The sequence below is a fragment of the Mustela lutreola genome, chromosome 10, assembly GCF_030435805.1.
Source record: "Mustela lutreola isolate mMusLut2 chromosome 10, mMusLut2.pri, whole genome shotgun sequence".
Classification (NCBI taxonomy): Eukaryota; Metazoa; Chordata; class Mammalia; order Carnivora; family Mustelidae; genus Mustela; species Mustela lutreola.
Genome location: NC_081299.1, coordinates 111605804 through 111632677, shown reverse-complemented (window position 1 = coordinate 111632677; position 26874 = coordinate 111605804). Strand labels below are relative to the sequence as shown.

General features: G+C 43.5%; 1 protein-coding gene across 3 annotated transcripts; it reads right to left on the bottom strand.

Moving 5' to 3' along the window:
• Positions 1 to 1951: 1951 nt before the first annotated feature.
• LOC131810211 (conserved oligomeric Golgi complex subunit 2-like) lies at positions 1952 to 22399 on the bottom strand. Of its 3 annotated transcripts, none has more exons than XM_059137879.1 (5): positions 22297 to 22399; positions 19946 to 20045; positions 18942 to 19121; positions 17156 to 17283; positions 1952 to 2975 (listed from the first exon to the last, which is right to left on the bottom strand). In XM_059137879.1, the coding sequence occupies exons 2-5, from the start codon at positions 19961 to 19963 to the stop codon at positions 2822 to 2824; spliced, it is 480 nt and encodes a 159-aa protein (XP_058993862.1). In that variant the 5' UTR covers positions 19964 to 20045; positions 22297 to 22399; the 3' UTR covers positions 1952 to 2821. The 3 variants fall into 3 exon arrangements, with proteins under 3 accessions (XP_058993862.1, XP_058993859.1, XP_058993861.1); XM_059137878.1 differs by lacking the exons at positions 1952 to 2975; positions 22297 to 22399 and adding exons at positions 3027 to 3162; positions 6327 to 6414 and having other exon boundaries at positions 19946 to 21230; XM_059137876.1 differs by lacking the exon at positions 22297 to 22399 and having other exon boundaries at positions 19946 to 21230.
• Positions 22400 to 26874: the final 4475 nt, after the last annotated feature.

Sequence of the window (26874 nt, the reverse complement as noted above, 5' to 3'; positions counted from 1 at the left end):
GTGAGGATTCATTAAGACAATGTTAAATTTTTATCACGGAGTCAAGGAAGATCTCTTGTTAGGAATGTGTTCAATCTTACCAGGATAGAGGGCAAAATAGCATTTTACATATATTTTTTTAATAAAGTATTTCTTTTTTAAAAATTATTTATTTGACAGAGAGACAGAGCAGGAATACAAGCAGGGGGAGTGGGAGAGGGAGAAGAAGGCTTCCTGCTGAGCAGGGAGCCCAATGTGGGCCTCCATCCCAAGACCCTAAGATCATGATCTGAGTGGAAAAAAGACGCTTTAAGCACTGAGCCACCCAGGTTCCCTGCAAAACAGCATTTTTTAAATGATTTTATTTATTAATTTGACAGACAGAGATCACAAGTAGGCAGAGAAGCAGGCAGAGAGAGAGGGAGAAGCAGGCTCCCCGCTGAGCAGGGAGCCCGATGCGGGGCTCCATCCCAGGAACCCTGGGATCATGACCTGAGCCGAAGGCAGAGGCTTTAACCCACCGAGCCACCCAGGCACCCCGGAAAACAGCCTTTTAAACAATATTTTTATTTTTATTTTATACATATATATGTAAACATAGAATTGAATGTATACATATAAATATAATTTGTAAACACATTTGATATACATTTATGTTTATCCTAGGATGCAACACTGCCCTCCTGAGCAGCGCAAGAGGGTGGGTTTTTACAGACAATCACCAAACAGCTTGACCCAACTGAAGGGCCAGCCTTGCGCTGCTGCTTAAGAGAAAGCCTTGAGTTGGGAAAGGTTTGACAAATACTGAGAAAAACCAGTCAATTAATATGTTAAAAACACTACCCAACCACAGTATGAACTATTTAGACATATGGCTTTAATTTTGACTTTAGTCTCCAAAGCCTAGGGGTCCCTGGGGAAAGGGGGAAGAGGGAGAGACAGGACCAGCTTCTCTGTGGGCCAGGTTTCTGGGGTTGCTCCCAGCCCCGCCCCCAGAGGGAATGCCCCCACCCAGAGCTTTGCTCCCAGAAGGGCCCCTCCCCCAGAAAGCCCCTTCCCAAAGGGCCCTGCCCTTTGGCCACACCCTCAGAGGTCCCATTATCCACCCCCAACACCCTCACACCCCCCTACCCCCGCCAAGCACCGCCCTCAGAAGGGTTCTATGGTGAAGTCAGTGTGCTTCTCTCTCACTGTCTAGGAATTACTCAGTTTTATTTTTTACTTTGTGTTTTTTGAGCGAAGTGGGTGGTGTAAGGACCTATTTTATATTTTTATATTTTAGCCAGAGGCTTCCATTGAGGTTACACAATAACCTTGTTGTTTAACGCTTAAGCTGTCCCTGCTCCCCTTCTCCCAGGGGACTTACTTAAAAACAAGTCCCGGAAATCAACCTCAGGTAACAAAGCCCAAATACAAGGGTGGGTCAGGCCAGGTAAGACATCTGATCAGTGGAGGGTTGCATACTGTCTCCCTAGCTACCAAGGAGTATGGGTCCCGCCCTTTGTGAGTCTTTTGGGCGCCAATCCTAACCAAGGTGATAGGCTAGGTCAAATATCTACTAAAAGGTAAGTTGTAATTCAATTGGTCACCTAGCATCACTGTGCAGCTTTCTCTGTGTGTTACAATTTAATTGGCCACCTATGCATGACCAGGCCCAACCACATGGCCTATGTCCTTAAAAGCTAGTCCGTAAAGGAGAGAGGGGTTGACTTCTCTGTAAGAAAAGCGGCCCTGGCTGGTCAGTTTGATTCTTGATGCTTGGTGCGAAATAAAGCTTTGTTTGACCTTCGCTTTGTATCAGTCTCGCTATTTTAATCATGGACCCATTATTGGGGCATAACAGGTGGGACAGTGGAGCACGTACATAGCGGAGGGGACAGCCCACTGTGGGTATCCACCACTCCTTGCCTCCTCATTTGCATGTACTGCTCGCCCTGTCCAGTGAGCACAGCATGGAAATGGACACCTCGTGAGTGGTGGTCAACGAGACTCGCTGACCACGTGACGTCTATGACCGAGTCAACGGGAGCTCGCCTTCCCTACAGACCAGAGCTTGCTCTGAGCACCGGCAGGAGGCGGTGGCCTCTTGTGAGCAGCCCAGAACCCTGTCTTGTCCTTTCTCACTCATGTCAACTCCCTGTGTTAGCCAAGCCTTGGAAGTGGTGACTTAGGAGGGAAGGGAAAGAAAGGCAGCCCCCGGCTCCTGATCCTGTCAAGTTCCTTACTCATCAGGAAGCCGAGGGAGGCAGGGTCGGTGGAACAGGTGTGAGTCCCCAGGTGAGGTAAAGATGGCAGAGCTGGTCTTGTGCAGGATTTCCACGGTTCTGATAAGAAGAGGGCACGTGGGTGTGCCCCAGCTGTGGAATCCCTGCGTGAATTATTTAACACTGACCTTGCACCCTGTGAAGATGAATGGCAAGAATCATGCCCATAATCACATTTTAAAATTTTTATTTGCTTGGAATGACATTAAATGCAAATAGAAAACAGCAGCCATGCCCCTTCAGAAGACAGACCATGGAGGAAATGAGCTTTCTATTTTAGTACCTTTAACAAACACTTCCTCCCTGTTTTTGCCCAAAGGGCCCTATATCTTCGTTTTGCATGGGGCTTGTAAATTATGTAGCCAGCCCTGGGGACAGCTGTGCAGTGTCTCAATGACCCAGTGCAGGGAATGGCAGGAGCCTCCCTCCTTGATACAGTAGTATTACACAAGCCCCTGAAGCTGAAACAGAACTTCAGGATAAAGTCTGGGGGGGAGGTCCTCAAATTTCTGAGTCATGGGCTGTCATAAACAAAATATCAACAGCCGGGTGGCTTAGGCAACATGCAATTTATTTTCTCATGGTTCTGGGCGCTGGAAGTCCAAGATCAAGGTGGCAGTAGGGTTCGATTCTTCAAACGTCTCTCCTTGGCTTGCAGATAGCTGTGTTCTCCACTCTGTCTTCAAACGATTGTCTTTCAGTCTGTACTGTCTGTGTCCTAATCTCTTCTTCCTGTAAGCACAACAGTCCTGTTGGCTTGATGCCCACCCCCAGTGAGCTCGTTTTCCGTTTATCACCTCTTTAAAAATCCTGTCTCTGAATACTGCCACATTCTGAGATGCTGGGTGTTAGGACGTCAATGTAGGAATCTGGGGGCATCCAACTAAGCCCATAACAATAGTCAAAACTGGATCCGAAACTGAAATTTAGACACATTTTAAAATGCTAAAAGTGTATATATATATATATAATTTTTCTGGTAGGCCTGAGATGGTTGGTAGGCTGAGATGTATTTGTAACCTTTGAGGGAAACATCCTTTGGAATGATCAAAGAGAGCTTCTATGTAATTCCATACATCCACAATTAAACCCCAGAGCTTTCTAATTTGGAATTTGGCTGTTTTGTGCTTGGTGGCAACCAAAACCAGCCTAGGGCTTTTCTTTTGTTTTGACAGAAAAGTAGGAGGCAGAGGACTTGAGCATTTAGACATCTTGCTGCTCTTTGGTTTAATCATACTCTACTGAGTTGCTCGAAACTAATTAAGCTCTTGGCTCTGTAGAGGAGAGATGATGTTCATTACATGTCATTGGCCACATTGTTCCTTTTTTTAATTGTTGTTAACATTTGTGTTATTTTTCAGTATAAGAGGCAAGCTTTATCTTAGTTTGGGCTGATGTAACAAGAGCACCATAAACTAGGTGCTTTAAAGACATACTTATTTCTCTCAGTTCTGGAAGCTGGGAAGTCTATGATCAAAACCCTGGAAGATTCCGTGTCTGTTCAAGTGTCCACTTCCTGGGTCACAGATGACCATCTTCTCCCTATAACCTCCAAGGTGGAGGAGGCGAGGGATCTCTGTGGGGTCTCTCTTATGGAGACACTAATCTCGCCCATGAGGACTCCACCCTCATGACCTAAACATCTCCCAAGGACCCCATCTCCTAGTTATGTCCCTTTGGACATTGAGTTTTCAACTTAAGAATCCTGGAGGGATACACTGTCTACAGTGAGCTTCGTCAAACATCTTTTATGTTCAAGGCACTGTTTTTTGGCAAAATTAATCATTTCCTACACATCCTTTGAAGCACGAGTATTTCTGCACTTTGTCTTCCTTTAGAACCTTTCTCTAGAGAGGATCCTAAAAAGTTCAGAAAAGACGCAGAAGAAACCTGCTGGTTAGCTCTTCTTTCACAGTAGAGCAGAATTCATTTTGAAGCAGGTTAATCTTAGAAATCCAGGCGAAGACACTTCACTTGAAAATCATCTCAAATGATCAGTTTTGTTAGTATGAGTAATAGTAACTATAAGATCAATAGAACAACTTTTTGTTCTACTGTGGGCCTACTGTGTGCTGAGTACCTCGGAGCACCTGAGTCGAACCATCTTGTGATCCTTTCAACAGCCCACTGAGGGTCACACTGTCTTCTCCTCCACGTTATGGATGAGCCTTAAGTCTGGGCCAGAAATGATACAACTTTCCCAATGCCATATTGCTACTGAGGGGCCAGCTGGGCTCTACGCCCACTCTGGTGCCAGAGCCTGTGATTGCAAACGTGGGCTGCACTAGCTGTTCAGAACAAAGGACCGTTCATGGAGGTGACACAGCTAACCCGTGAGACCCACCACCCTTTTCCCTAAGGTCATCCCGGTACAGCCTGCAGTGATGGCCCAAGTTAAGCATTCAAACTTGGTGCTGCAGAGGGTGTGTTTTAGGGACAAGATTGGTGTTAAGGGGTTCTAATGAAGCCCAGAGGGAATGGAAGGAAACAGGACTTGGGGAAATATCTGGGTCCCTGGAGCAGTGATCTCCTTTTATTACTGTGCACCTCTCTTTCACAAAAATAAATAAATACGTAAATACATACATACAAAAATATTTGCGTACATACCACCAATTTAAGCAAATTTTTGATAAATTATAGACTCTACTACTCTAAATTATTATGCACATTATAAATGACATGCAAAAGCTAAACAGTTAAATGGATGACATGAAATATGAATAAAACTTATAATATTTTCTTCCAGCCTCTTACTGGACTATTTCTCAAACTCCTTTTGGAGAAGACTTTTTAAATATTTGTTTATTTATTTATTGAGAGAGAGAGAGAGAGACAGCATGTGTGTGCACATGTGAGTAGGGGGGTGGGGCAAAGGGAAAAGGAGAGAAGCAGACCCCATTGAGCACAGAGGCCTGACTAGGGCTCAATCCCATGACCCTGAGATCATGACTTGAGCCAAAATTTTGAGTCAGGCATTTAAGCAACTGAGACACCCAGGTGCCCTGGAGTAGACTTTTTAAGAAAGAGATAGGATACTTGGAATTATAGCAATAATTCCTAGAATTAATCTTTAAAAGTGGGAAGATAGAAATGGTTTTTTTAAATTTTTTAAAAGATTTTCTTTTTTTATTCATAAGAGATGGGAGGCAGAGGCAGAAGCAGGCTTCCCGCAGAGCAGGAAGTCTAGAGTGGGACTTGCTCCCAGGACCTGGGATCATGACCTAGCTGGAGATAGACGCTGGAGATACTGATAAACCAAACTTTAGGGAAAAATACTGAACTTTACTGGGAAGATGAAGCAGAACAACAGCATATGGCAGCAACATGAGTTTTAGATAGCTTTTGGTCACCCAGAAGGCTTAAGGTGGAGAGAAAAACAAAAGGCTGTAGTGACCCAAAATTGTCCAAGTTGTGTAATTTGACCCAGGAACTTCTGGGTGACATAAAGCTTTGTTTATTTATTTCTGTGGGGACAGAGCGAGGGGGAATGAGGATTCCATACAAACATGTGAGTGGCTCTTCTCCCATCTCCAGGGGGGAAGGAAGAGATTGGGTTTACTCCAGTAAGCATGGTGATGAGTTGGTGAGGTAGGTTGACTAGATGTCTGGACACCTGAAAAAGCCAGCTAAGGCTGGCTTCCTGGCCATCTTGTCAGTGACTTATTAAAACCTTGTCATGTGCAAGACTTTCTTTTAACAGGTTGCCAGGTGAATCAGACTACCGGCCGCCATGTGTCATTGCTCAGGTGGTCCATGACACAATGTCCTGCAACTAAGGGGATGTACTTAGCATTACAGACATCGTTCTGTCTTTGTTATTTTGAAATTTAGAAAATATCTTATTAATTTGTTCACTCCAAAGAGGCAATTTATTGCTTACTATGACAGTCTTTTGGTAGAGGACACAAAACTGCTTTCTTTGTTATGAAAATCAATGTGTTACACCAATTTTCTGAAAGATAGAAATAAAGTGCCTCCTTCCAGCTGGGTCAGGACATAAGTGTACCCTATGTATTGGTTTTTCAATAGCGTCCATTTACAGAATGTACATGTCTCTCAATACAGAAGACATTTGCTCACATTTATGTGTAGAACATTCCCGAACCTGGTCCAGGTTGCGGATGAAACCGTCACTCTGACTGGCAAGGCATAACGAAGAAGAGTTTTCCTGTAAACAATATGTGGTCATGGAAGGAATCAGCACTGCAATTCGTGGCTGATTCCAAAAGCTCTAAGAGGTGGTAGATGCACAGGCAAAGTGGTGACTTTTGCAGAGGAAGCAGGCTGGGGAGAGATAGCAAAACAGAAGTTTGAGAGGGCCCTAAAATCTCCTCCTGTGGGATCATTGGCCATTGAGCTTGAGAAAGGCTATGGGGAAAACTTGAAAGAGCATCAGATCAAACCCTTGGCCACTGGAGGTTGAAACTGACATGAGCAGCACTATCTCTATTCTTGACCCAAGGCCACAGGATGACAAGCTTTGCTTTTTCAATGTGGTCTCATGTTTCTATACTGCCCTATAAAGAAATTAATACAAATAAATGCTGAGAGTGTAAAGTGTAAGCAGAGCTCCCCTTGGCCATTTCTTAAGTTTTGTCCACTCCGAAGTGAGTATCACTTTGGTGAGTGCGTTGCAGGAAATGGCCTTAATGATCAATGGAAGACCTCCACTCCAGAGTGACATAAAAAGCAATCTGCACCTTCTTCCTGATTTGTCTGTAATGAAACTTGCTTTCCTCAGGTCCCAGCATTCGAGGCAGATAAATATGTTCCCTTTCGTTGGCTCTTACTCATACTTCAGCAAGATTTTCCATGTGCTTTCCTTGGCTGGCTGGGAAACTGGACCACAATTTATGGCATCTTAGGGGACAGGCACGTAGAATTCCAGTGGGATCCCAGAACAGAACCTAATTGGAGATTAGAGACCATTGCGGTGAGAAGCTTTTCTTTGAGATCGAAAGAGGTGCATGTTATGCAAAGATTAGCAAGTGTAAGTTCACACTGTCTATTGAAAATTTATAGACTCATTATAGACTCATTTATAGACTCACGAAGGATGGAAGATAAGTAGATTTTGGGAAAGATGCAGGTAAATTCAGGGAGGTGGCAAATTACCCCAGGGAAAGTAGAATGGCTAAAGAGTATGGCCCAAGCTTTTTAAAAAGATTTTATTCACTTATTTGACACACAAAGAGCCAGAAAGCACAAGTGGGGGGAATGGCAGAGGGAGAAGGAAAAGCAGGCTTTCCGCTGAGCAGGGGGGCAAATGTGTGGGACTCGATCCCAGGACCCTGGGATCATGACCTAAGCTGAAGGCAGACACTTAACCGACTGAGCCACCTAGGCGCCCCCTGGCTCCAACTTCCAAAGATGGTGTATGAGATACCTTTGGTGGGAAGGAATGAAGATCAGCAACTGTCCTTGATTCTGCTTCTCAGGAAGGCATTGTGATGTGGTGCCCAGAACTTTGGAGACATACACACGCTTGGTGCCCTCCAGCTCTGCCGCAAAAGCAAAACCTTCCAGAGGGCAGCTGTAGGCACCGGGTGGCGTCACACAGGGTCAGACCCTGGAGGCACTCAGCCACGTATCCATTCCACCATCCTGCTGGGTTTGGAAGAGCGGGATCAAAGTCCCTGCTGCCGAAGGACCATCCAGAGTGACATGTCCCATGGGGCACGCTGGCATTCCTTTACCCCTTCAGGTTATTGGCAGCAAGGCTGGAAATTTTTTAAATTGGCTGGGAAAATGATAGCAAATGGCTCCAAAAAGGAGTTTCAAAACGCAGACTTCATACTATGTTTTGAGTACATTTCATTCATTTGGCAGGTACTGACAGGGTGCTTAAGTGCCAGGTGCTGCTGCATTAGAAACGGACTTGAGGAGTTAACAGGAGGGGGCTCCAGCCCTCAACCAGCACAAAGTGGATCAATGGATGCATGTGACAGACAGAGCACTGTGACGGGGAGTACTAGGTGCTCTCATAAGAAGGGTGTGCTAGGAGTTAAGGGAACACTCGGGGGGAGCCAGCACCAACACTCAGGGAGAGCTGTGGGAAATATGATGGATGCAGATGGCTCCAGGGGAAACCAGAGAACTGCTCAGATCCCTGCTTCTTAACAGCTCCAAGTGCCCGCTGCTTCAGAGTGGGGGCTGGGCGAGCAGGGAGCTGGGGTGGGAGAAGCGATGCCTGATTTCCGACCTCCAGCCCCTGCGCTGTTTCACCTGTCCCTTTAGGAGTACAATGACATAGGATTTCACCAATGGAGGATCTACCCCTGCATCCTGGTACTGGAAAAGCACGCGAGGGCTGCGGAGCTGAAAGAGTTGGTAGTTCCAGTAATGTGTGCAGGGTTTTAAAAAACTATGTACGGGAAAATATCCGGTCTTATTTGCATGTGTTTGTATCATGCACCATTTTTAACTGCAATCCTCCTTTTACCTTCTTCCCTGTTGTTAAGACTCTCCTCTCCTCACCGCTGCCTTTGTCCCTATAATACCTGTTGACAGCCTGGTGCTCATCCATGAGCTCATTCGACTCTATCCACACACGCATGGGGCTCTGTCACTGTTTGACAAATATGGGCTCATTTTATCTACCTCTTGATCTAGTGCTTCCCGGTTAAGAATCCCTCCTGCATAACGTCCTTCTGTTTTTATCTTCATTTTTATAAAGAATGGCTGCTCACCTTTTATCAGGTGCCTTTATTTTTTATCAAGTGCATTTATTGCTATGGTCTTAAGAGTTTTTTCACAGTTAATTTAGTGATGAGGTAAATCTTATTGATTTTCTGGTCTTGAGCTCCCTTTATTTTCCTGGAATGAATCCAAGTTGGTCTCAGGATATAGTCCTTTGATAGATGCCTGACTTCTGTTATTTGCTAACATTAGTTCAGTTTCTGTTAACTAATCTGTCCTAAGCCAGATTTGTTAATAGCTTCCCCGTTCCTCCCTCTCAGGTTTGGGTATTAAAATTGTGCTCAGCGTCATCAAGTGAATTGACTTATTATTGTTTAATTGCCTGTTGCCATTTAACAGCAGAATGACAGTTATCCAGCTGCAAACCTGACTGATCTTGGAACTCATCTGAATTTTCCATTCTTGAATCATTTGGATGATTTTGTTTTCCTAGGAAATCATCGTTTCTTCTAGGTTATCAAATTGATTAGTATAAAGTGCCTTGCAGTTTAGTGATTCCTTTATATTAAGCATTTGCTTTTATATCTGTTCCCAATCCTTATCTGTTTTGCAACTCTCTCCCTCTCTCTGTCCCCTCCTCCCTGAAACCCCCCTTTCCCCATTCCCCTTCCCTCTCTCCCCACCTCCTCCCACACCCCATCTTCCCCCTCTCTTATCCTTAATAGGGCATGTGAAGTTTTTTTTATTATTATTATTTCATTAGTCTTTCATAGAAACAACTTTGAGTTTATTTGCCCCTCATATTTTTTATTAGTTTAAAAATTTATCTTTATGGGGCGCCTGGGTGGCTCAGTGGGTTAAGCTGCTGCCTTCGGCTCAGGTCATGATCTCGGGGTCCTGGGATCAAGTCCCGCATCAGGCTCTCTGCTCGGAAGGGAGCCTGCTTCCTCCTCTCTCTCTCTGTCTGCCTCTCTGCCTACTTGTGATCTCTGTCTGTCAAATAAATAAATAAAATCTTAAAAAAAAATTTTATCTTTATTATAACTACTTCCTTTCTTTTGATTGAGCTGCCCTTTTCTGATGGGTTTAAATGAGTAGTTTCTTTTATTCAAAAAAATGTTTGAAATTGAAGACATTTGACACTAAAGTCTCCTTAGAGTATAACTTCTGGTGTCTTCTGTAAGTTGTGGTATGATATAGTCTCCTTTCCATTGCTTTCAAGATTTTCTTCAGTCGTCTTATGATTTTTTCTTTGACTGAAGACTGTATTTCTTAACTTGTATGTAGTTTCAATTTTTTGTTACCAGGTTATCTAATTCTGATTCTACTGGATTGTGATCAAAGAACTGTTCTTTAAATCTTTAATTTGGAAGGCTTGTAAAGGTTTCCTTTGTTGCCTAGTATGCAATTAATCTTTACAAATATGGCTTTCCTTAGGTGTAAGAAAGACATGTTTTCTGAGGGAAATAAGGATGTCTATTTTCTTTTTTTTTTTTTAAGATTTTATTTATTTATTTGACAGACAGAGATCACAAGTAGGCAGAGAGGCAGGCAGAGAGTGAGAGAGAGGAGGAGGCAGGCTCCCCGCGGAGCAGAGAGCCCGATGTGGGGCTCGATCCTAGAACCCTGGGATCATGACCTGAGCCGAAGGCAGAGGCTTTAACCCACTGAGCCACCCAGGTGCCCCAGGATGTCTATTTTCTGTGTGTCCTTGTTTTTCCCTCCTTCTAGTAGATACTCCCATTTGAAAAGCTAAAATTTTACCTTGTTATTGCATTTTTAGAGTCTTTAGGTATTATGTTGTTAGATGTATACCTGCTTATACCTTTTACATCTTCTTTCCAAACTCTGCCTTTAAAAATGTCCCTCTTCATCTTAGTACCTATAACTTTAGACCCAACTTGTCTGTGATGAATTTTGCCATTCCGGCTTTCTCTTTTGCATGGTATCTCCTCACCTGATACATTCTCAATCCCTTTTGCATTTTAAGTATGTTTCTTGAACAGCGTGGATCTGTAACCCCCTGATAGGCGCTTGAATAGCAAAAGTCAGTCTGTACACATTTAAATTAATGATAAACAGTCATGATTTTATTCCTCCCATCCTATTTTGTTTGTTTTTATTTTCCCCATTTTTGATATTTTTAATCAAGTTCATTCTTTTTCTAAGTTGATAAATATAGAAGTTCTTTGTATTTTTAGATGACAGCTTAATTGAGATATAATTCACAGGCCATACCACTCACCATTTAATGTGGACAATTTAATGGCTTTCACTATATTTAACTATACTATACTGAACTACCTACACATTTTCATCATCCTCAAAAGAAAACTTTAGCCATCACCACCAGTCTTAGGCAACCGCTAATCTACTTTCGGTCTCTGTAGATTTAGCTATTCTGGAAATTCCATATAAATCAAATTATGCAGTATGTGGTCTTCTGTGACTGACTTCTCTCAATCAGCAGAATGTTTTCAAGGCTCCTCTGTGTCGTGGCACATATCAAAATTCTATTCCTTTTCAAGGCTGAATAATATTCCACAGGCTGGATGGATCACATTTTATTTATCTGTTCATCAGTTGATGAACATCTGGGTTGTTCTCACCTTTTCGCTATTACGAATAAACCCTAAACCTTCATGCACAAGTTTTTGTGTGGGCATAGTTTTTTTTCTTGGCTCTATACACAGGAGTGACATTGGTGTGTCATATGGCAACTCTGTGTTCTGCATTTTGAGGAGCTACTAAACCATTTCTAATGTGGCTGTGCCATTTTCCAAGCCCACCAGCAATTTACAGGTTCCAGCTCTTCACATCCTTCCAACACCTGCTTTTGGGTTTTTTGATAGTAGCCATCCATGTGGGTGGGAGGTGGTATCTCACCATGGCTTTGATTTGCATTTCCCGAAGGATTAGTGATGTTGAGCATATTTTCACGTGCTTATTGTCCCATATATTTTATATATACCTTATATGTATCTTTAAATATATATTATATATTTCATATTTTATTTATATTTAAATACATATTTAATAATGTAAATATATTTATATAATATGTTTATATAAATATATGATAATGTAAAATATATTTATATATACATTTATATATTAATGTATACATTTGAATATTAGAGAAATGTATATTCAAGTTCTTTGCTCAGTTTTTAAGAGATTTTATTTATTTATTTGAGAGAGATTTATTGAGAGAGATTACAAGCAGGCAGAGAGGCAGGCAGAGAGAGAGGAAGAAGCAGGCTCCCTGCTGAGCAGAGAGCCTGATACGGGGCTCGATCCCAGGACTCCGAGTTCAAGACCTGAGCCGAAGGCAGCAGCTTAACCCGCTGAGCCACCCAGGCGCCCCTCTTTGCACATTTCTTAACTTGGTTGTCTTTTTATTTGAGTTGTAAGAATTCTTCACACAGTCTGAATGCATGTTCCTTATATATGACCTGCAAATATTTTCTCCCATTTAGTGGCTTGTCTTTTGACTTTGTCAATGGGGTCCTTGGAAGCACAAAACTGGGATATTTTGGTTGAGTCCCATTTATTTGTTTATTATTTTTTTTAAGTTGCTTGTACTTTGGTGTTTGGCTGAGGAGCTGTTGTTAGATTCAAGACCACTAACATTTACCTTTGTGTTTTCTTCTGAAAACTTTATCATTTTACTTTATTTTTATTTTCTAAAAGATTTTATTTATTTGAGAAAGAGACAATGAGAGAGAGCATGAGCGAGGAGAAGGTCAGAGGGAGAAGCAGACTCCCTGTGGAGCTTGGAGCCTGATGCAGGACTCGATCTGGGAACTCCGGGATCATGACCTGAGCAGAAGGCAGCCGTCCAACCAACTGAGCTACCCAGCATCCCGAACTTTATCATTTTAATGCTTACATTTATGTCTTTGATGCATTTTGGGTTATTTTCTCTGTATGGTGTGAGGCAGGACTCCTGTTTCATTATTTGCATGTGGCTGCTTGGGAGTAAAATACTGTTCTTACCCCCATTGAATTGTTTGGCACCCTTGTCAAACATTAGTTGACTGTAATTTATTTTCCTTTTTTTTTTCCCATTGAGGCATTTCACATTCCATGTATATTATATTTCTAGGAAAATGGAATCCCAGGATTTTCCCTCCTGCCTGGATTCTTCCTTCTTCATGGTGCATGATGCCAGAAGAATTTTTCCATGCAGTGAAACCAAAATAAGGGGATGGAAATATTCTGCCACTTTTCTAGATCTTTCAGTTATACAAGTCTAGGGCTCGTCATGCCACACTTGTTTAACTTGCCCGTGAGGTTCACAGCAGTTTTCCCAGCTCTGTGGTCATCAAGAATTTCAAATTTTCCAATGTACTAATGCTTCGTCATCACAGTGAGGAGATGGGACAATGACTTTGGTACAGGGCCTCCTATGAACCTGGCCTTCGCCCCCCCTTTCAGCAGTGTTAATGTTCTTGAGGGCATCTGTGGGACATTTGTTCACACTGTTACTGCGGCACAGAAAGATGGCAGAAAAAGCTTTTTTCCCTTTTATTAATATTTGGTCTTGTTCTCCTTCCCTTTCTCATAACCGAATGCGTATTTCCCCTCCGTAATTTGAAAACTGCATACTGTTCTCCAACTGTTTTCCCCAGGCGAGACCTTGTGTATCAAGAATCCTTATTTCACGGTTATTATACACAATCTTAAAGATTTATGACTGTCCTCTTATTTTACACATGCATACACACGAAGCACTAAATACGGACTTTATCTGAATGGCTAAATGTTGGCCAAGACAGAAGCCAGTTGTAGTGGGAACTTATAGGATAAAGATATAGTCTGAAGTTCTTGTTCTTTAAAAAAAGCCTTCATGGGGCGCCTGGGTGGCTCATTGGGTTAAGTCGCTGCCTTAGGCTCAGGTCATGATCTCAGGGTCCTGGGATCGAGTCCCACGTCGGGCTCTCTGCTCAGCGGGGAGCCTGCTTCCTCCTCTATCTCTGTCTGCCTGCCTCTCTGCCTACTTGTGATCTCTCTGTCAAATAAATAGGTAAAATCTTAAAAAAAAAAAGCCTTCATGGGGCACCTGGGTGGCTCAGTGGGCTAAAGCCTCTTGCCTTCAGCCCAGGTCATGATCCCAGGGTCCTGGGATCAAGCCCCGCATCGGATTCTCTGTTCAGTGGGGAGCCTGCTTCCCCCTCTCTCTGCCTGCCTCTCTGCCTACTTGTGATCTCTGTCTTTCAAATAAATAAAATCTTTAAAAAAAAAAGGCCTTCATATTTTATTAAAAATTTTAGGTGTCCGAATTCAAAAGGTTAACAATATAGTACAACAATAATAATAATAATAATAATAATAATATATCATCTAATAATAAAATAATAATAATTTCTCCTGCATAGTGACTGCTGCACACTAGTAAAATGAGATGTTTCTTTTCTTTCCTTTTTTAAAGATTTTATTTATTTTATTTATTTGACAGACAGAGATCACAAGTAGGCAGAGAGGCAGGCAGAGAGAGAAGGAGGGACGTGGGCTCCCTGCTGAGCAAAGAGCCCGACGTGGGGCTCAATCCCAGCCAAAGGCAGAAGCTTAAACCACCCAGGCGCCCCGAGATGTTTATTTTCATTTGGGATTATGGAGGGGCAAGGTGTTTTTGGCTCTCCTGCTGAAGTAGGGACTCAGTTAGTATTGTCACAGTCGTTCTCCAAGTATTTTCAGGAATAAACTTCAGGTGTTGCCCTTACTCTAATTTTTCTTTCTGAGATTTCTGACTGCAATCGCTACTTCCTGCAGTCACTCGAGGAGAAACGAGGCATGTGGCACCGCAACAGTGTGTTTTTCTTTCAAGATGACAGAATCACTCTTGATTTCTGTACGCATCTCGGATTTTCATATACGAACATGGATTTTGGTGTCTACCCTGAGGAGATAATACATATGGTGTGAGCTACACTTGTATTCTCATGACACGTCACCTGGGTTACCCAGAACTTTCTGGGCCCGGCAGAAAGGCAGAAACCTGGGTGAATTCCTCATTGTTCCAGCAGGCTGTCAGCCCTCAAAGGCCTTCTGGATGTGTTTGTGCATCGCAGTGTCTGCTGTGTAAGATACAGAAAGAGCACAGTAGTTCAGGGGGAAAATATTTAGGAACACATTTTCCAGGAGGAACCAGGATTCAGTTTGGGTGACTCTTGACCATTTTTCATCTTCTGACGACTGAAAGTGGTAGTTAATCTACAGTCATGGTTTTAACATGCATTTCGAATGTAATGTTAGTTTCCATCAACATAAAACTATAAGAACTGTCTTCCTAAAGGGCATTCGTGTAAGGCCCGTTATATTGCAGCTTGATTAATGAAAACAAAATTTTTCTGTAATGCTTTCTTCCTACTCTGTATTAGTTTTCAGGACTGGATTGAAAGTGACTTATTGTGGATAGGGTTATACCTGCTCGTGGAATTTTTTTCTGTTCCTTGGTTTTTAAATGTAGCAGAGTTGACTTACTGATTTTAATTCATCTTCACTAGATGAAGAATTCACAAATAGGACTTTTTCTTGAAATAACCATAGCCTGGGGGCGCTTGGGTGGCTCAGGTCATGATCTCAGGGTCCTGGGATTGAGTCCCACATCGGGCTCCCTGCTCAGTGGGGAGCCTGCTTCACTCTTTGCCTCCCCCTCTGCTTATGCTTTCTCTAATAAGTAAATAAATAAATAACCTAAAAAAAAAAAAAGAAGTTGTATTTGACTGGAACTTCATGTGGAGTGACAGATCAACAGAAAGACAAAGGGATATGAGACAGGAAGCAATGAAGGAAAACACAGAGGCGCACAGTATAGACAGATGTTCCTCGGTTTATGATGGCTTCGGCTTCTAATAAACCCATTGTTCAGCTGGAAATCTCTTTAGTTGAAAATGCATGGAAAACACCTAAGCGACTGAACATCAGAGCTTAGCCCCGCCAAACTTAAATGTCTTGAGAACACTTACAGTATTGCACAGTTGGGCAAAATCCTCTAACACAAAGCCTATTTCACAATAAAGTGTCTGGTATCTCATGTAACTTACTGAACACTGCACTGAAAGCCAGAACAGGGGGCGCCTGGGTGGCTCAGTGGGTTAAAGCCTCTGCCTTCAGCTCAGGTCATGATCTCAGGGTCCTGGGATCGAGCCCCGCATCAGGCTCTCTGCTCAGCGGGGAGCCTGCTTCCTTCTCTCTCTCTGGCTGCCTCTCTGCCTGATTGTGATATCTCTCTGTCAAATAAATAAATAAAATTAAAAAAAAAAAAGCCAGAACAGGACGGTTCAAGTGTGTTGGTTTCTGACCCTCGTGATCACGTGGTTTGCCTGGGGGCTGTGCTCGCTGCCCCTGCCCAGCATTACAAAAGAGGACCCTACTGTAGATCGCCAGCCTGGGAAAAGATCCAAACTAAATGCATATCACTTCTGCACTATTATAAAAAGTCAAAAAACCATAAACTGAACCAAGGTGAAGTCAGGGATCTTCTGTACCAGGTGTGTTAGGGAAGGTCAAGCGTTCCTGTCTGGCCAGGAACCATAGTGGTATGGGGGAAAGTTCCACAGTAGAAAGTTCTACAGTGGAGAACCACAAGGACTCAAGCACCAACGGTCACAGGTTGTGCCAGGAAGACTGGATGCTCTTCTGTGGGCGATGAGAAGCCACGAGCGACTCAGGAAGGCTGAAGAGCTCTGGGCAGGTGGGACAGCTGAGGGCTGCAATGAAGAGGGACAGGTGGAGCTGGGAGACCAGGTGGGGAGAGCCCGCTACCCTCAAACAAAAGGCGACAAACGTCTGGACTGGGATGACGGAGATGGTGGAAGGTAATGGGATATTTATGAAACAGAACTGGAAAGCCATGGAAATGAAATAAGAGAGGGAGGGAAAACCGAACATGACTTTAATTGCCATGAGTATAAAACGTGTTGAATTAAAATGAATTGGTATTTCTAGACCGATGATGACATCACAATAATGGAAGGAAACCAATTCTGATTTTGAACCTGGTTAAGGAGAAAGTATAGACAAGAGAAAAGCAGAGGCTCTGGAGTCACACAAATGTCATCGTTGAGATTCGTCCCCACTCTTCATTCCCTTCCCTGTAAACCCAGGCAAGCGACACCTGCCTCACAGCACTGGTAACAAATAGGGAAGAGCACACGTTCCCACGTTCCCGGGTCAGACAGGACAGCCAGGGATCAGCGGCACATGAGGAGGTGACAGGTGGTCACTAAACTGAGCTCAGGTGCATACACAGCATTTTATGTCACCTTGAGATGGCTCCTCCTGTGACCTCTCGAAGAAGGCGGCAGTGGTGAGGAACGAACTCCAGGAGCTTATTAGCATACATGATCTTCAGGCCGTCCGGATGAGACTCAACGATCTGCTCTACAATCACCTAGCAGAAGGAAGAGCGTTTTATTTTTATTTATTTGTTTGTTTTTTTGTTTGTGTTTTTGTTTGTTTTTAAAGCACCTAAAAGAGAAGTATGAACTATACACTACAGAGAAAAGAATCGAGTAAACCTTACAAATGCACTTCGTTCTTCCTCCTCCCCACTCAGTATGCTTTCTAAACAGGAGGTAAGTAACAATGGCATGAAAATCTAGGTCCCGGGATTTGGGAATACTGCTCCAACCCTGGGGGACACAGAGGCTGAGGGACAGAGACTGGCCTGAAGCTAAAACATCACACACACTCATCTGTTTCCCTTCTGAGCTTAAAAGCGAAATACTGTATCTGCAGACAACAGCTCTGTACCATCTTCACCCTGGCCTTATCCTCTACCGTCTTCAGAACAGGGAAAGGGCTGAGATGGAAAGTGATGGAAGAAAACACATCTTATTTTGCTTTAGTATTTTATTTTATTTTTTTTTGGTGAGGCTGAGTTGCAGGAGGTGAATGACAAGCATACAAACTTAAAATACAAACGTGGCCACAGTTCATTTAACGACACGGAAACGTAAAGTACTTCCCTAATTTAGCATATTAGATTCAGTTCAATGAAAAGGGCATAAATTAAATAACTAAAATATTTTCATTTAGTGACAAAGAATAATGTGATCTTTTTCACCCCCACAGAGAGAGCTATGAACTATAATAGGATACATACAAAGAGCTGACAGATCATTTACTTTTAGTAGTCTTAATGAAGCTGAGAAGATTACTGAAATTAATCCTTCAATTTCACTTCTATCACTGGGATACTGTCTCGTTTTAAAACTGGAAGCCTTTCATCTTGAAGTCATGGTGGGTAGCTTTATACTTACCAGACAGAAAGAACACTGGCACTGGCAGGTGACTGTTAGAAAGCCCTCAAACGCTGAGACTGGCTTCATGACTTCTGTCAGCCTGAACTAGATGAAACCGACGTTCTCTAAGTGGGAAGCTGCTGATTGCTGGCGGCCTCACATGGTGCAGCCCATACTCCAGCCGCTGAGATGCAGGATACACTGACTCCCTGTATTTAACTGTATTCTTATAGGTCAAGAACACTGAGTAACCAAGTTCTGGACTTAAGGTACTACCCCGCTAATTCGCCCTTCAAAGCCCTTTATCTTTGAGTATTCCCTCCCTCCCACCTTCCTAGCCTGGCAAACTCCCCCATGGTCTTCAAGACTTAGGCCACATCAATTCTGCGAAGACGCCTCCCCTCACAGACTTTCCCTGCGCACAGAGCTGTCTTCCAGCTCCTCCAGTGGGCACGGGCGCCTTGGTGGGGTCACGCTTTTCGGCAACTTCATTAACGTATAACTTATGGAAATGGAAATTGACCTGAAAATGTTCTGATCCGTACCTTCTTCCTAGGCAAGTCCCTCACCCCTACTAAATTAAGATGATCCCTGAGTTATGGCATCACTGGAAGAGACAAGAGCGCGTGCCTGATTCCTGCCATGCTGATGGGCTCCAAGCGGGACCAACCTTTTCTTACAACCAGAAGAGCAGGAACTAAGAGCATCTTCAAGGAAGAGCCCTGAGCTCTCTCGCACCCAGTCAAGAAACGAAGCCAGATTAGATGCTCTGTGTTTGTGGAATGAGGTGCATGGGAGCACAAACCTCATCCATGTACAGTTTCACCAGTACTTGACCAACGAACGCCTCTGCATCCCGTGTCTTGTCAATTGTAGCGTAAGTCTGGAGGCAGTGCCATATGATGTCCACTTTGGAAGTCTGAAGCCCTTCTAGCAGCAGGCCCCCCAGGGACTGCTGCAGCATGGCCGTAATGTGGGCTATACGCTGCAAGAACAGAGAGACCAGGAAAGAAGGTCCAGGCACCACAGTTTCTAAAAGCTCAAATATATGTGTATAATTTATATACATATGTGTTTTATATATATAAAGCGAGCCTCTAATTCTACCAGAATATATGTAAGATTAAAATCCCAACATTTCCTAGAGAATAACAATGAATCTCTTCTCCCCATGATTGCTTTCTTTCTTTTTTTTTTTTTAAAGGTTTTTATTTATTTATTTGTCGAGAGAGAGCACAAGCACACAAGGAGGCACAGGTAGAAAGAGAAGCAGGCTTCCTGCCAAGCAAGGAGCCCAAGGTGGGACTCGATCCCAGGACCCTGGGATCATGACCTAAGCCGGAGGCAGTGGCTTAACTGACTGAGCCACTGAGGTGTCCCCTCCCTATGATTTCTTTGAAAGTAAGTCGGCTTCATCAAAGTGAAGTTTAGATAATTACTGAACGACAAAAAGTTACTTGCCTCTTAAGCTATGGAGTAAATCTGACAAATGTGCATTTAAACCCAGTCAAGGGCTTTGGATAAATTAAGTCTGACTACATCATATGATGTTTCAAGTTACATGAAATTCAGAGTTAATTTTACTTGCATAGTTTGGAGACTACGCTTGTGTCTTTACACAAAATCTATCTAGTGTGACATAATGGAAGCAGGGTCCCAAGCAGGAGACACTGAAAAAAAAAATTCAAAGCTAGCTTCAAAATCCTGTAGAGTAGCAATTATCAGGGGCAATGCTAGGTCAAACCAAAATCATCCAGGAAATTCGCAAACAGCAAATTGAAAATCGAAACCAACACTTGCTGGTCTTACTTTGTCCAGAAGAGGCATGCCTTTGCTCTGAACAGCATGAAACTGTAACTGGTTAAATTCTGTGGCAATTCTCTCCAAAATCTGTCTAGTCCAGAGAGGGCTAGTAGAGACAATTAGAGAAATGTAATTCCCAAAGTTAAAACCTGCCACCCCCACCGCCCCCCATGCCTTACAGCACTCAGGCACCTGCACCTGCACGCCATCAATTTTCATGACAAACTGTCTGTGCAGCAGGCCCCAGTGCGAGGGGTGAGGAGCGGGGAGGTCTTAGAAGCCACCGACGCTGCCTGGCCTGGGCCACAGGGCCCAGGCAAGGGGATGGAGCTATTTTAGGTCAGTGTGGGTACAACTGCATGTTTCCACCACGTTCCTCGGGCTCTCCCATTCGTGCCCTTCTTCTCCCTTCTTCTCCCATTCTCTAACCCCCTCCTCTCTCTTGCCCTGTCCTACCGTTCATACCTGAAGCCCCCTCTTCTTCTCTGCCTGCCTCATTCTCCCTCCCAAGTACCTCCCCAGAACCAACTACTGCTGTCTCCTCAATTAGCTAAAACTGACCGCCTAGCAGCAACCTGGGAAATCGCTTAGAGCAGCGGACTCCAAGTTTAAATTTACCCAACGGCAGAAAGAGCAAGCTCGATGCTCCAGGAGCTGGTGAGAAATCACTCACAGTGCATCTGCCATCAAGTGGACTGGATACACTTCCCTCTTGCCCCCCACATTAGAAAGCGTCAACCCCATTCAAAAGGAAGTCGAACAGTGAAAGAAAAAAAAAACACAACAAAGGCCCCAAAGCCCCTGCTGGGCTCTATGAGGCATCCCACATCTGAGGATGGGCAGTCAGGTAGTGAGGAAACACACTGTAAGGAAACCCAAAATCTCTGGAGACCTGCCACGGTGTGCCCCGTCCCAGAGCATCAGAACTGGTGTGGAGGGAAGGCAGGCGCTGGGCATGACCAAAGCAGAAGCCTAATCCCAACCTCTACTGACTGATCCCATGCGCATTTCCTATTTATCCTTTTCTAGGCATTTCTGGGCCTGGCAGAGCATGATGGATTTACTGTGCGCTGATGCTGCTCTGGCTTTCCTGACTCTAGAGCTCAGAGCTGCTCTTCTGGAGAAAAAAGTCCTCCAAGGTAATTCTGAGCAAGAAAGTGCACAATGTCTGTTTATCAAGGACAGTGTTGCAAAGGGACAGGATTGTAGACACAGAGCTCACTGAGGTGTTTCTATCCGAGGAGCACAGCAGCAACAGCAAAGACGGGAAGAACACTGGAGGGCCAGCTCCCCAAGGGCCGAACGTGGACATGGCTGGAGGAGCTGCAGGCGCTGCCAAGGGCCGCAGTGAAGCAGAGCCGCTGGAGACACACGGGCTGCAGAAAGGCCGCGTGCAGACTGTCTGCTAAGTGTGGACAACGGGGCAGAAGCACGAGTGCAACGGGCTAGAGACACAAGCACAGTGGAGGCTGACCACTTAGTTGAATGCCTTGATGTGAAAGGGGGCAGAGACCTAGGACCAGAGAATCGCTTCCTTTGGGATGTGTCCGTTCTTAATCTCCATCACGAGACATGTGGAGCACAGGGTCTCTCAAGTTCCTTCCAAATATAAAACCTTAATTCCTAAAATTTAGAAACCTAACTCCGCCTGCAAGGGGAGGGACTGTTAGCGTCACACAACAGAGCACTCAGGGCACCAGGCGACCTTGACGCAGGCATCCCAGCTGGTATGTGTAGGACCAGCCCGGGCTACTCCCACTGCACCACTGTGTGTCTCACGGTGCTGACAGGACCTAACTACTCATTTTCTGAGTCACTCATCTACCCTGGCTGATTGAAAATTCACACCAGGAAGGGAACAAGACAATCACAGTATAACAAAGAGAGCCATCATCTTTTTCCTATTTCATAAGCTTTTTCTTTCCTGTTTGTAAATTTCAACTGGATATGTCCTATACTGTTTCATAATAATATAATGCTGGTGCAAAATACATCAATGGTAATACTCTGGGCATGTCTAGGAAAAAAAATGAGATGAAGAAAAACCAAGATGAATGGTAGGTATGTCTTAAAGATCAACAGGACTTTGTTAGTCCTCAGGGAAGGTGATTCCAAATATACTTTTCCACTGCAAGCATAATGACGTGTTGGAACTGTGGTCTATAACCAAAGGGTTTATAGGAACGTGTTATAGATTTCACCATTTCATGCTCTCCACTCTCCTGGAGCTACATTCTAGCCACAAACCTGGATTTTCTTCTTGTTCAGAAATGAATTCTAACTAAGCCGTCCCCGCCTAATTAGATTGGATGTGAAGTATTAATTTATGTGCTACTTAGTTTAAAAAAAATGCTTACCTGCTTGCTTCTAGTGCAGAGGTTTCTTTAGAACTTTGTGAATTTAAGATTTTTTCAATCTTTTCAACTGATCAAATAACTTGTATAAGCCTCAACACACACACATCTATAAAAATAAAAATTAAGCAAACAAAAACGTCACCATCTTTACTCTTAATCATCTTTATTTCCCATGCTAAATGCAGGAAAATATAAGACCAAAAGTTAACTTCAAATATATACGGCATGCTATATTTTGAATATTTCTATGAAACACAGAATTCTCAAGAATGCAAATCTTAGTTCTAGAATAAGCATACTTCCATATTCTATTCAAGTTTATAGAGGAAAAAAAAAAAAAAACCCTAGACTTTGCTTTCTCATATTCTATACTCTTATTTCTTCTTTTCCCCATCCTGAATCTTTCTATGGGCATTTCTTTCCTATTTTTTAAAAAAAGATTTGTTTATTTGAGAGAGAGAGAGACTGCATGTGCGCGTGCAGGGGAGGGGCAGAGGGAGAGAGAGAATCTCGAGCAGACATCCTGCTGAGCACAGAGCTCAATGCGGGGCTCAATCTCATGATCCTGAGATCATGACCTGAGCCAAAATCAAGAGTCGGACGTTTAACCAACTGAGCCACCAGGCGCCCCTCCATTTTTTTTCTTATGGCCCTTTATTCATGTTTTAACTTTGGCTTCCGATCATACTGATCCTCTCAGTTTACATGTGCATATACCTATATGGCCAAGCACCAAATCATTAAAGACCTTTTACACTACAAATATTATCAAAGAGATTGAGGGACATTATGAAAACTCTCATCCTTAAAGAACAAAAAAATACAAAGTCATCCATTCAATAAATAATAATAATAATGAAGACCCCTGAGAGCTCGACATTCATTCAGACGGGGGGTGGGGGGGGCACGAGAAAATAAAGCAAGAAATACACCCTGCTCTCACAAAGCTTACTGTTTTGTCTGGAAGTGCACGACAAGCATTCTTTGGACAAAAGCTGTGAGGAGATCCAGAGGCGAATTAAACAGAAGGTCCCTCAAACAGGCTTCTCCCCACTGAGATTTTAACAAATGTGCTAATAATACACATAGAAAACATTGTACAGAGCAGCAGGCGAGAGTCAGAAGCCCAGACTCCCAATGCCCGCTGTGCCCCTACATTGTTATGATCATGAATGATATCGGGGACACTTGGAACTGGAGATAGCACTAAGGGGCACACTCCCGGGGTGAGCCCTCAGATGTACAGAGCCATTGCCTGTCTCACACACCTGAAACTAAGCCAACACCGCATGCTAACTACTGGGAATCGAAAAAATTAAAGTGAACACCAGAACATAAAGAACACAGGATCAGAAAATAACAACAAATCTACGGCAGAATCCTGAGTTTGCTTTGGAAAGCCCACTTCTCCCCTAGTCTCTAATATAGGCCTATTTTCTTTACAGGGCCACTGACAATTTATACAGTCGTTAACTGTCAAGCACTGCACCGACAACAGTTATCACTGTTTCTTGTTCTGGAAAAAGTGGGTGATCTTGAGATCGTGTGGGTACCTCTGAAATTCTGTCTTCTTATTTCAGGTAGATAACGTGACATAATGCATAAAATGCACATGCGTGAGAGCTTTGAAAAAAAAGCTAAATTAAAAAAAAAAAAGAAAAAAGCTGAATAGTGCTGACAAGTTCGCGGAGACAAGAGGAGAGGGCTTCAACTGGCATGCAGCATAAGAAATCTACTGGAGGGTACCTTTTTCTTCCTTATGTCCTCTTGTTTACACATTCGTTCATCTACTGCCCGAATTCCTTCACTGACTGATGACCTGAGACTCTTTAAAAGAATAATACAGAAAACATATTACAGACATTGTTTTGTCACATTATCAAGTTCCTACATCTCATTCAATTCCACAGAACTTAATACCTGTGCACCAGTACTATGCAGATATTGACAAAAAAAACCAAACAACAAAAAAAAAAAACATGATATACCAGACACAGTTACTGTTGAGGGGACTCATGATCTGGGGGCATAATGACACGAAGGCAGGGTCGCATGGCCAGAAGAAGAATGACATATACAGTGAAAGTTATGGGGATGAGGGGGCTTAGAATGGAGAACAGATGATATGAAGCAAAGTACAGGAGAGTCTGGAAATGAGACGGGGCTCGAATCGGACTCTGAAAGCCATGTGTACACAGCTGCCGAGGTGGGGAGGGGATGGGGAGCAGATGTAAGTGCACACACACTCAGGGGCAGGGTCAGACAGGCACACAGCCATGTGCACTGCAGGCTTCCTTCTGGAGAGAAGCAGAAATAGGAATGGAGGGCCAACTTCACTGAGATGAGGTCTTTAGATTCTGCATATTTTGGAGAATGAAAGAATGTCAAAGCACTGATGCATGATGATGAAATGTGGGTATGGAAATACCAGGAATCAAGAATGAAGAACAGAAGACCAGAAAAAGGCAGAGCACAGAGGTAGAGAAACATGTCCAGGGCGCCTGGGTGGCTCAGTGGGTTAAGCCACTGCCTTTGGCTCAGGTCATGATCTCAGGGTCCTGGGATCAAGTCCCGCATCGGGCTCTCTGCTCAGCAGGGAGCCTGCTTCCTCCTCTCTCTCTCTCTCTGCCTGCTTCTCTGCCTACTTGTGATGTCTCTCTGTCAAATAAATTTAAAAAAAAAAATCTTTAAAAAAAAAAAAAAAACCAAAAAAAAACATGTCCAGAAGCTAATGAATAAAGAGAAAATTTGGAATTAGGGCCAAAACAAAGGTTAACAGAAACAACTAGAATGAAGAAGGCATATCACAAAAATTCCACAGGAAGGTGAATTAATTCACTCCATCAACATTATGAAACACCTCCTGGACGTCAGTATTGTGGCAGCCCACAGGGTTGCAATGAAGACAGACATAGTCGTATCCCTCAGTGGTCTGAGAATCTCACAGAACAGCTTCAGAGTTGGGACCAGAAAGGCAGGTCAGGCCTGTGGCTGAGCAGGACCAAAGTGGCCATAAAAACAGGCCATGGAAAAGGGAGGGGATACGGTGATGGCAGGGGGTGAGGCGGGACGGGAGCCTGTGTGAGTAGAGCAAATCTGCCTCCAGGGAGGGGGTTCAAGAGAAGAGTGGAAGGCCAAAGGAAGGCTAGGCTTGGGAAACAACACCACTATGAGGCCCCGGGAGGAAGAGGCACACCAAAGAGGCAGTGGGAGGGCCCCCACAGCAGCTGGTGTGGAATCCAACAGCAGACCTTGAAAATCCCTTCCATTCCAAGGAAAAGTACCTTTAACAAGATTTTGTAAAATTCAAATGAGACATAAACCATGGAAAGTATTGGCTACCTCAAGGCACAACTCAAGATTTTTACCTGTTTCACGAACTCTTTCCTGCCTGCCCCTCCCCTAGGCTTCTCAGCACTGATATTTCCATTACTCCGTATTTTTCTTGGTTCTAACCATGTACTGTGTCTTCCCTTAAATTATGTTCTCCTTATATTCTCTCTAGGATGCAGGCACTGTCTTAGGGGAGGGACGCACGAGGCCACTCAAGCTAGAGGAGACACACAAGGAAGGATGTTGTCGTTTATGACAAGTTTACGACAGGGCATCAGAACGGACAGAGGCCATAAGTCAGGGCACCAGACACAGACGGGGGGGGCGGGGGGGGAGACAGGGCAGCACAGTTTTCTGTTAGAAGTGATGCCACAACTGCCCCTCCACTGTTCACCCAGGTGGAGTTCCTATTCCCAATGGCTTAGAGGTGGGGAGTCCCATTCCCACAACAGAGATTTTTCTGAGAGAACATGCAAATGTAACATTTATTAAGTATTACATTTTATTTATATTATCCTTCAGTTCCATTAGGGATTACACAGTTTTTGTAGATCAGCCCAGGAACCTAACCACATGTAGATTACGTGGGGTGGGGGGGGGGATATTTACAAGATTACAAACTGTTAAAATACAAGTCATTCGTAAGTTAGAAACCACTTACATATGACCAAAGTGGCATTAATAAGTTGAATTTGGAAATATGCTTCCTCTCCCCTGACATTTTAAGGTTGACTACTCTGAGAATATGTCTTCTTCAAATCGAACATGTTTTTTTAGGTTTTTAGCATATGCAAAAACAAAATCATTTACAACTCTTCTGAAGGTGAATATTATAATCATGAACCGTTAAAATACAACCACCAGTACCAAAAAACTAACAGATGAAAAGAATTCTTAGAGAAAAGCCGACGAGGACAACAGGCGTCACAGCAGACTGTTTTCATTAATTGGGGACTTACCAGAACTTCTCGTAACTGTCCCAAAGGCACAGAAAGTTGATTGAGGGCTTTGTCCATGCCAAACTAAAGTCAAAACCACGTTGGCACAAACACATCATGATAAGGAGTAATAGTGACGTATCTATTTAATGATCAAAGCAGTACCAGATTTAAGTTATTTTTTTGGCACAACCGTATTTTGCTACCTAACTAGCTAAACAACAGAAATGTTATTTGGCCATTAATGTTCATAGAATATGAAAAAAATCTGTTGAAATACATGAAACTATAAAAATAAGGGAAGTCA

Bases quoted from the DNA above. Each gene is read 5' to 3' on its own strand.
- LOC131810211 (XM_059137876.1), bottom strand. From the start codon at position 20,158: ATGAAAATTGATGGCGTGCAGGTGCAGGTGCCTGAGTGCTGTAAGGCA. The intron at 17,284-18,941 runs GTTTGTGCTCCC...TCCTTCTGCTAG, and splicing joins TGAAACTGTACATGGATGAG to GTGATTGTAGAGCAGATCGT. The intron at 2,976-17,155 runs GTGACATAAAAT...TTGTGCTTACAG, and splicing joins ACAGGAGGAGCCATCTCAAG to GAAGAAGAGATTAGGACACA.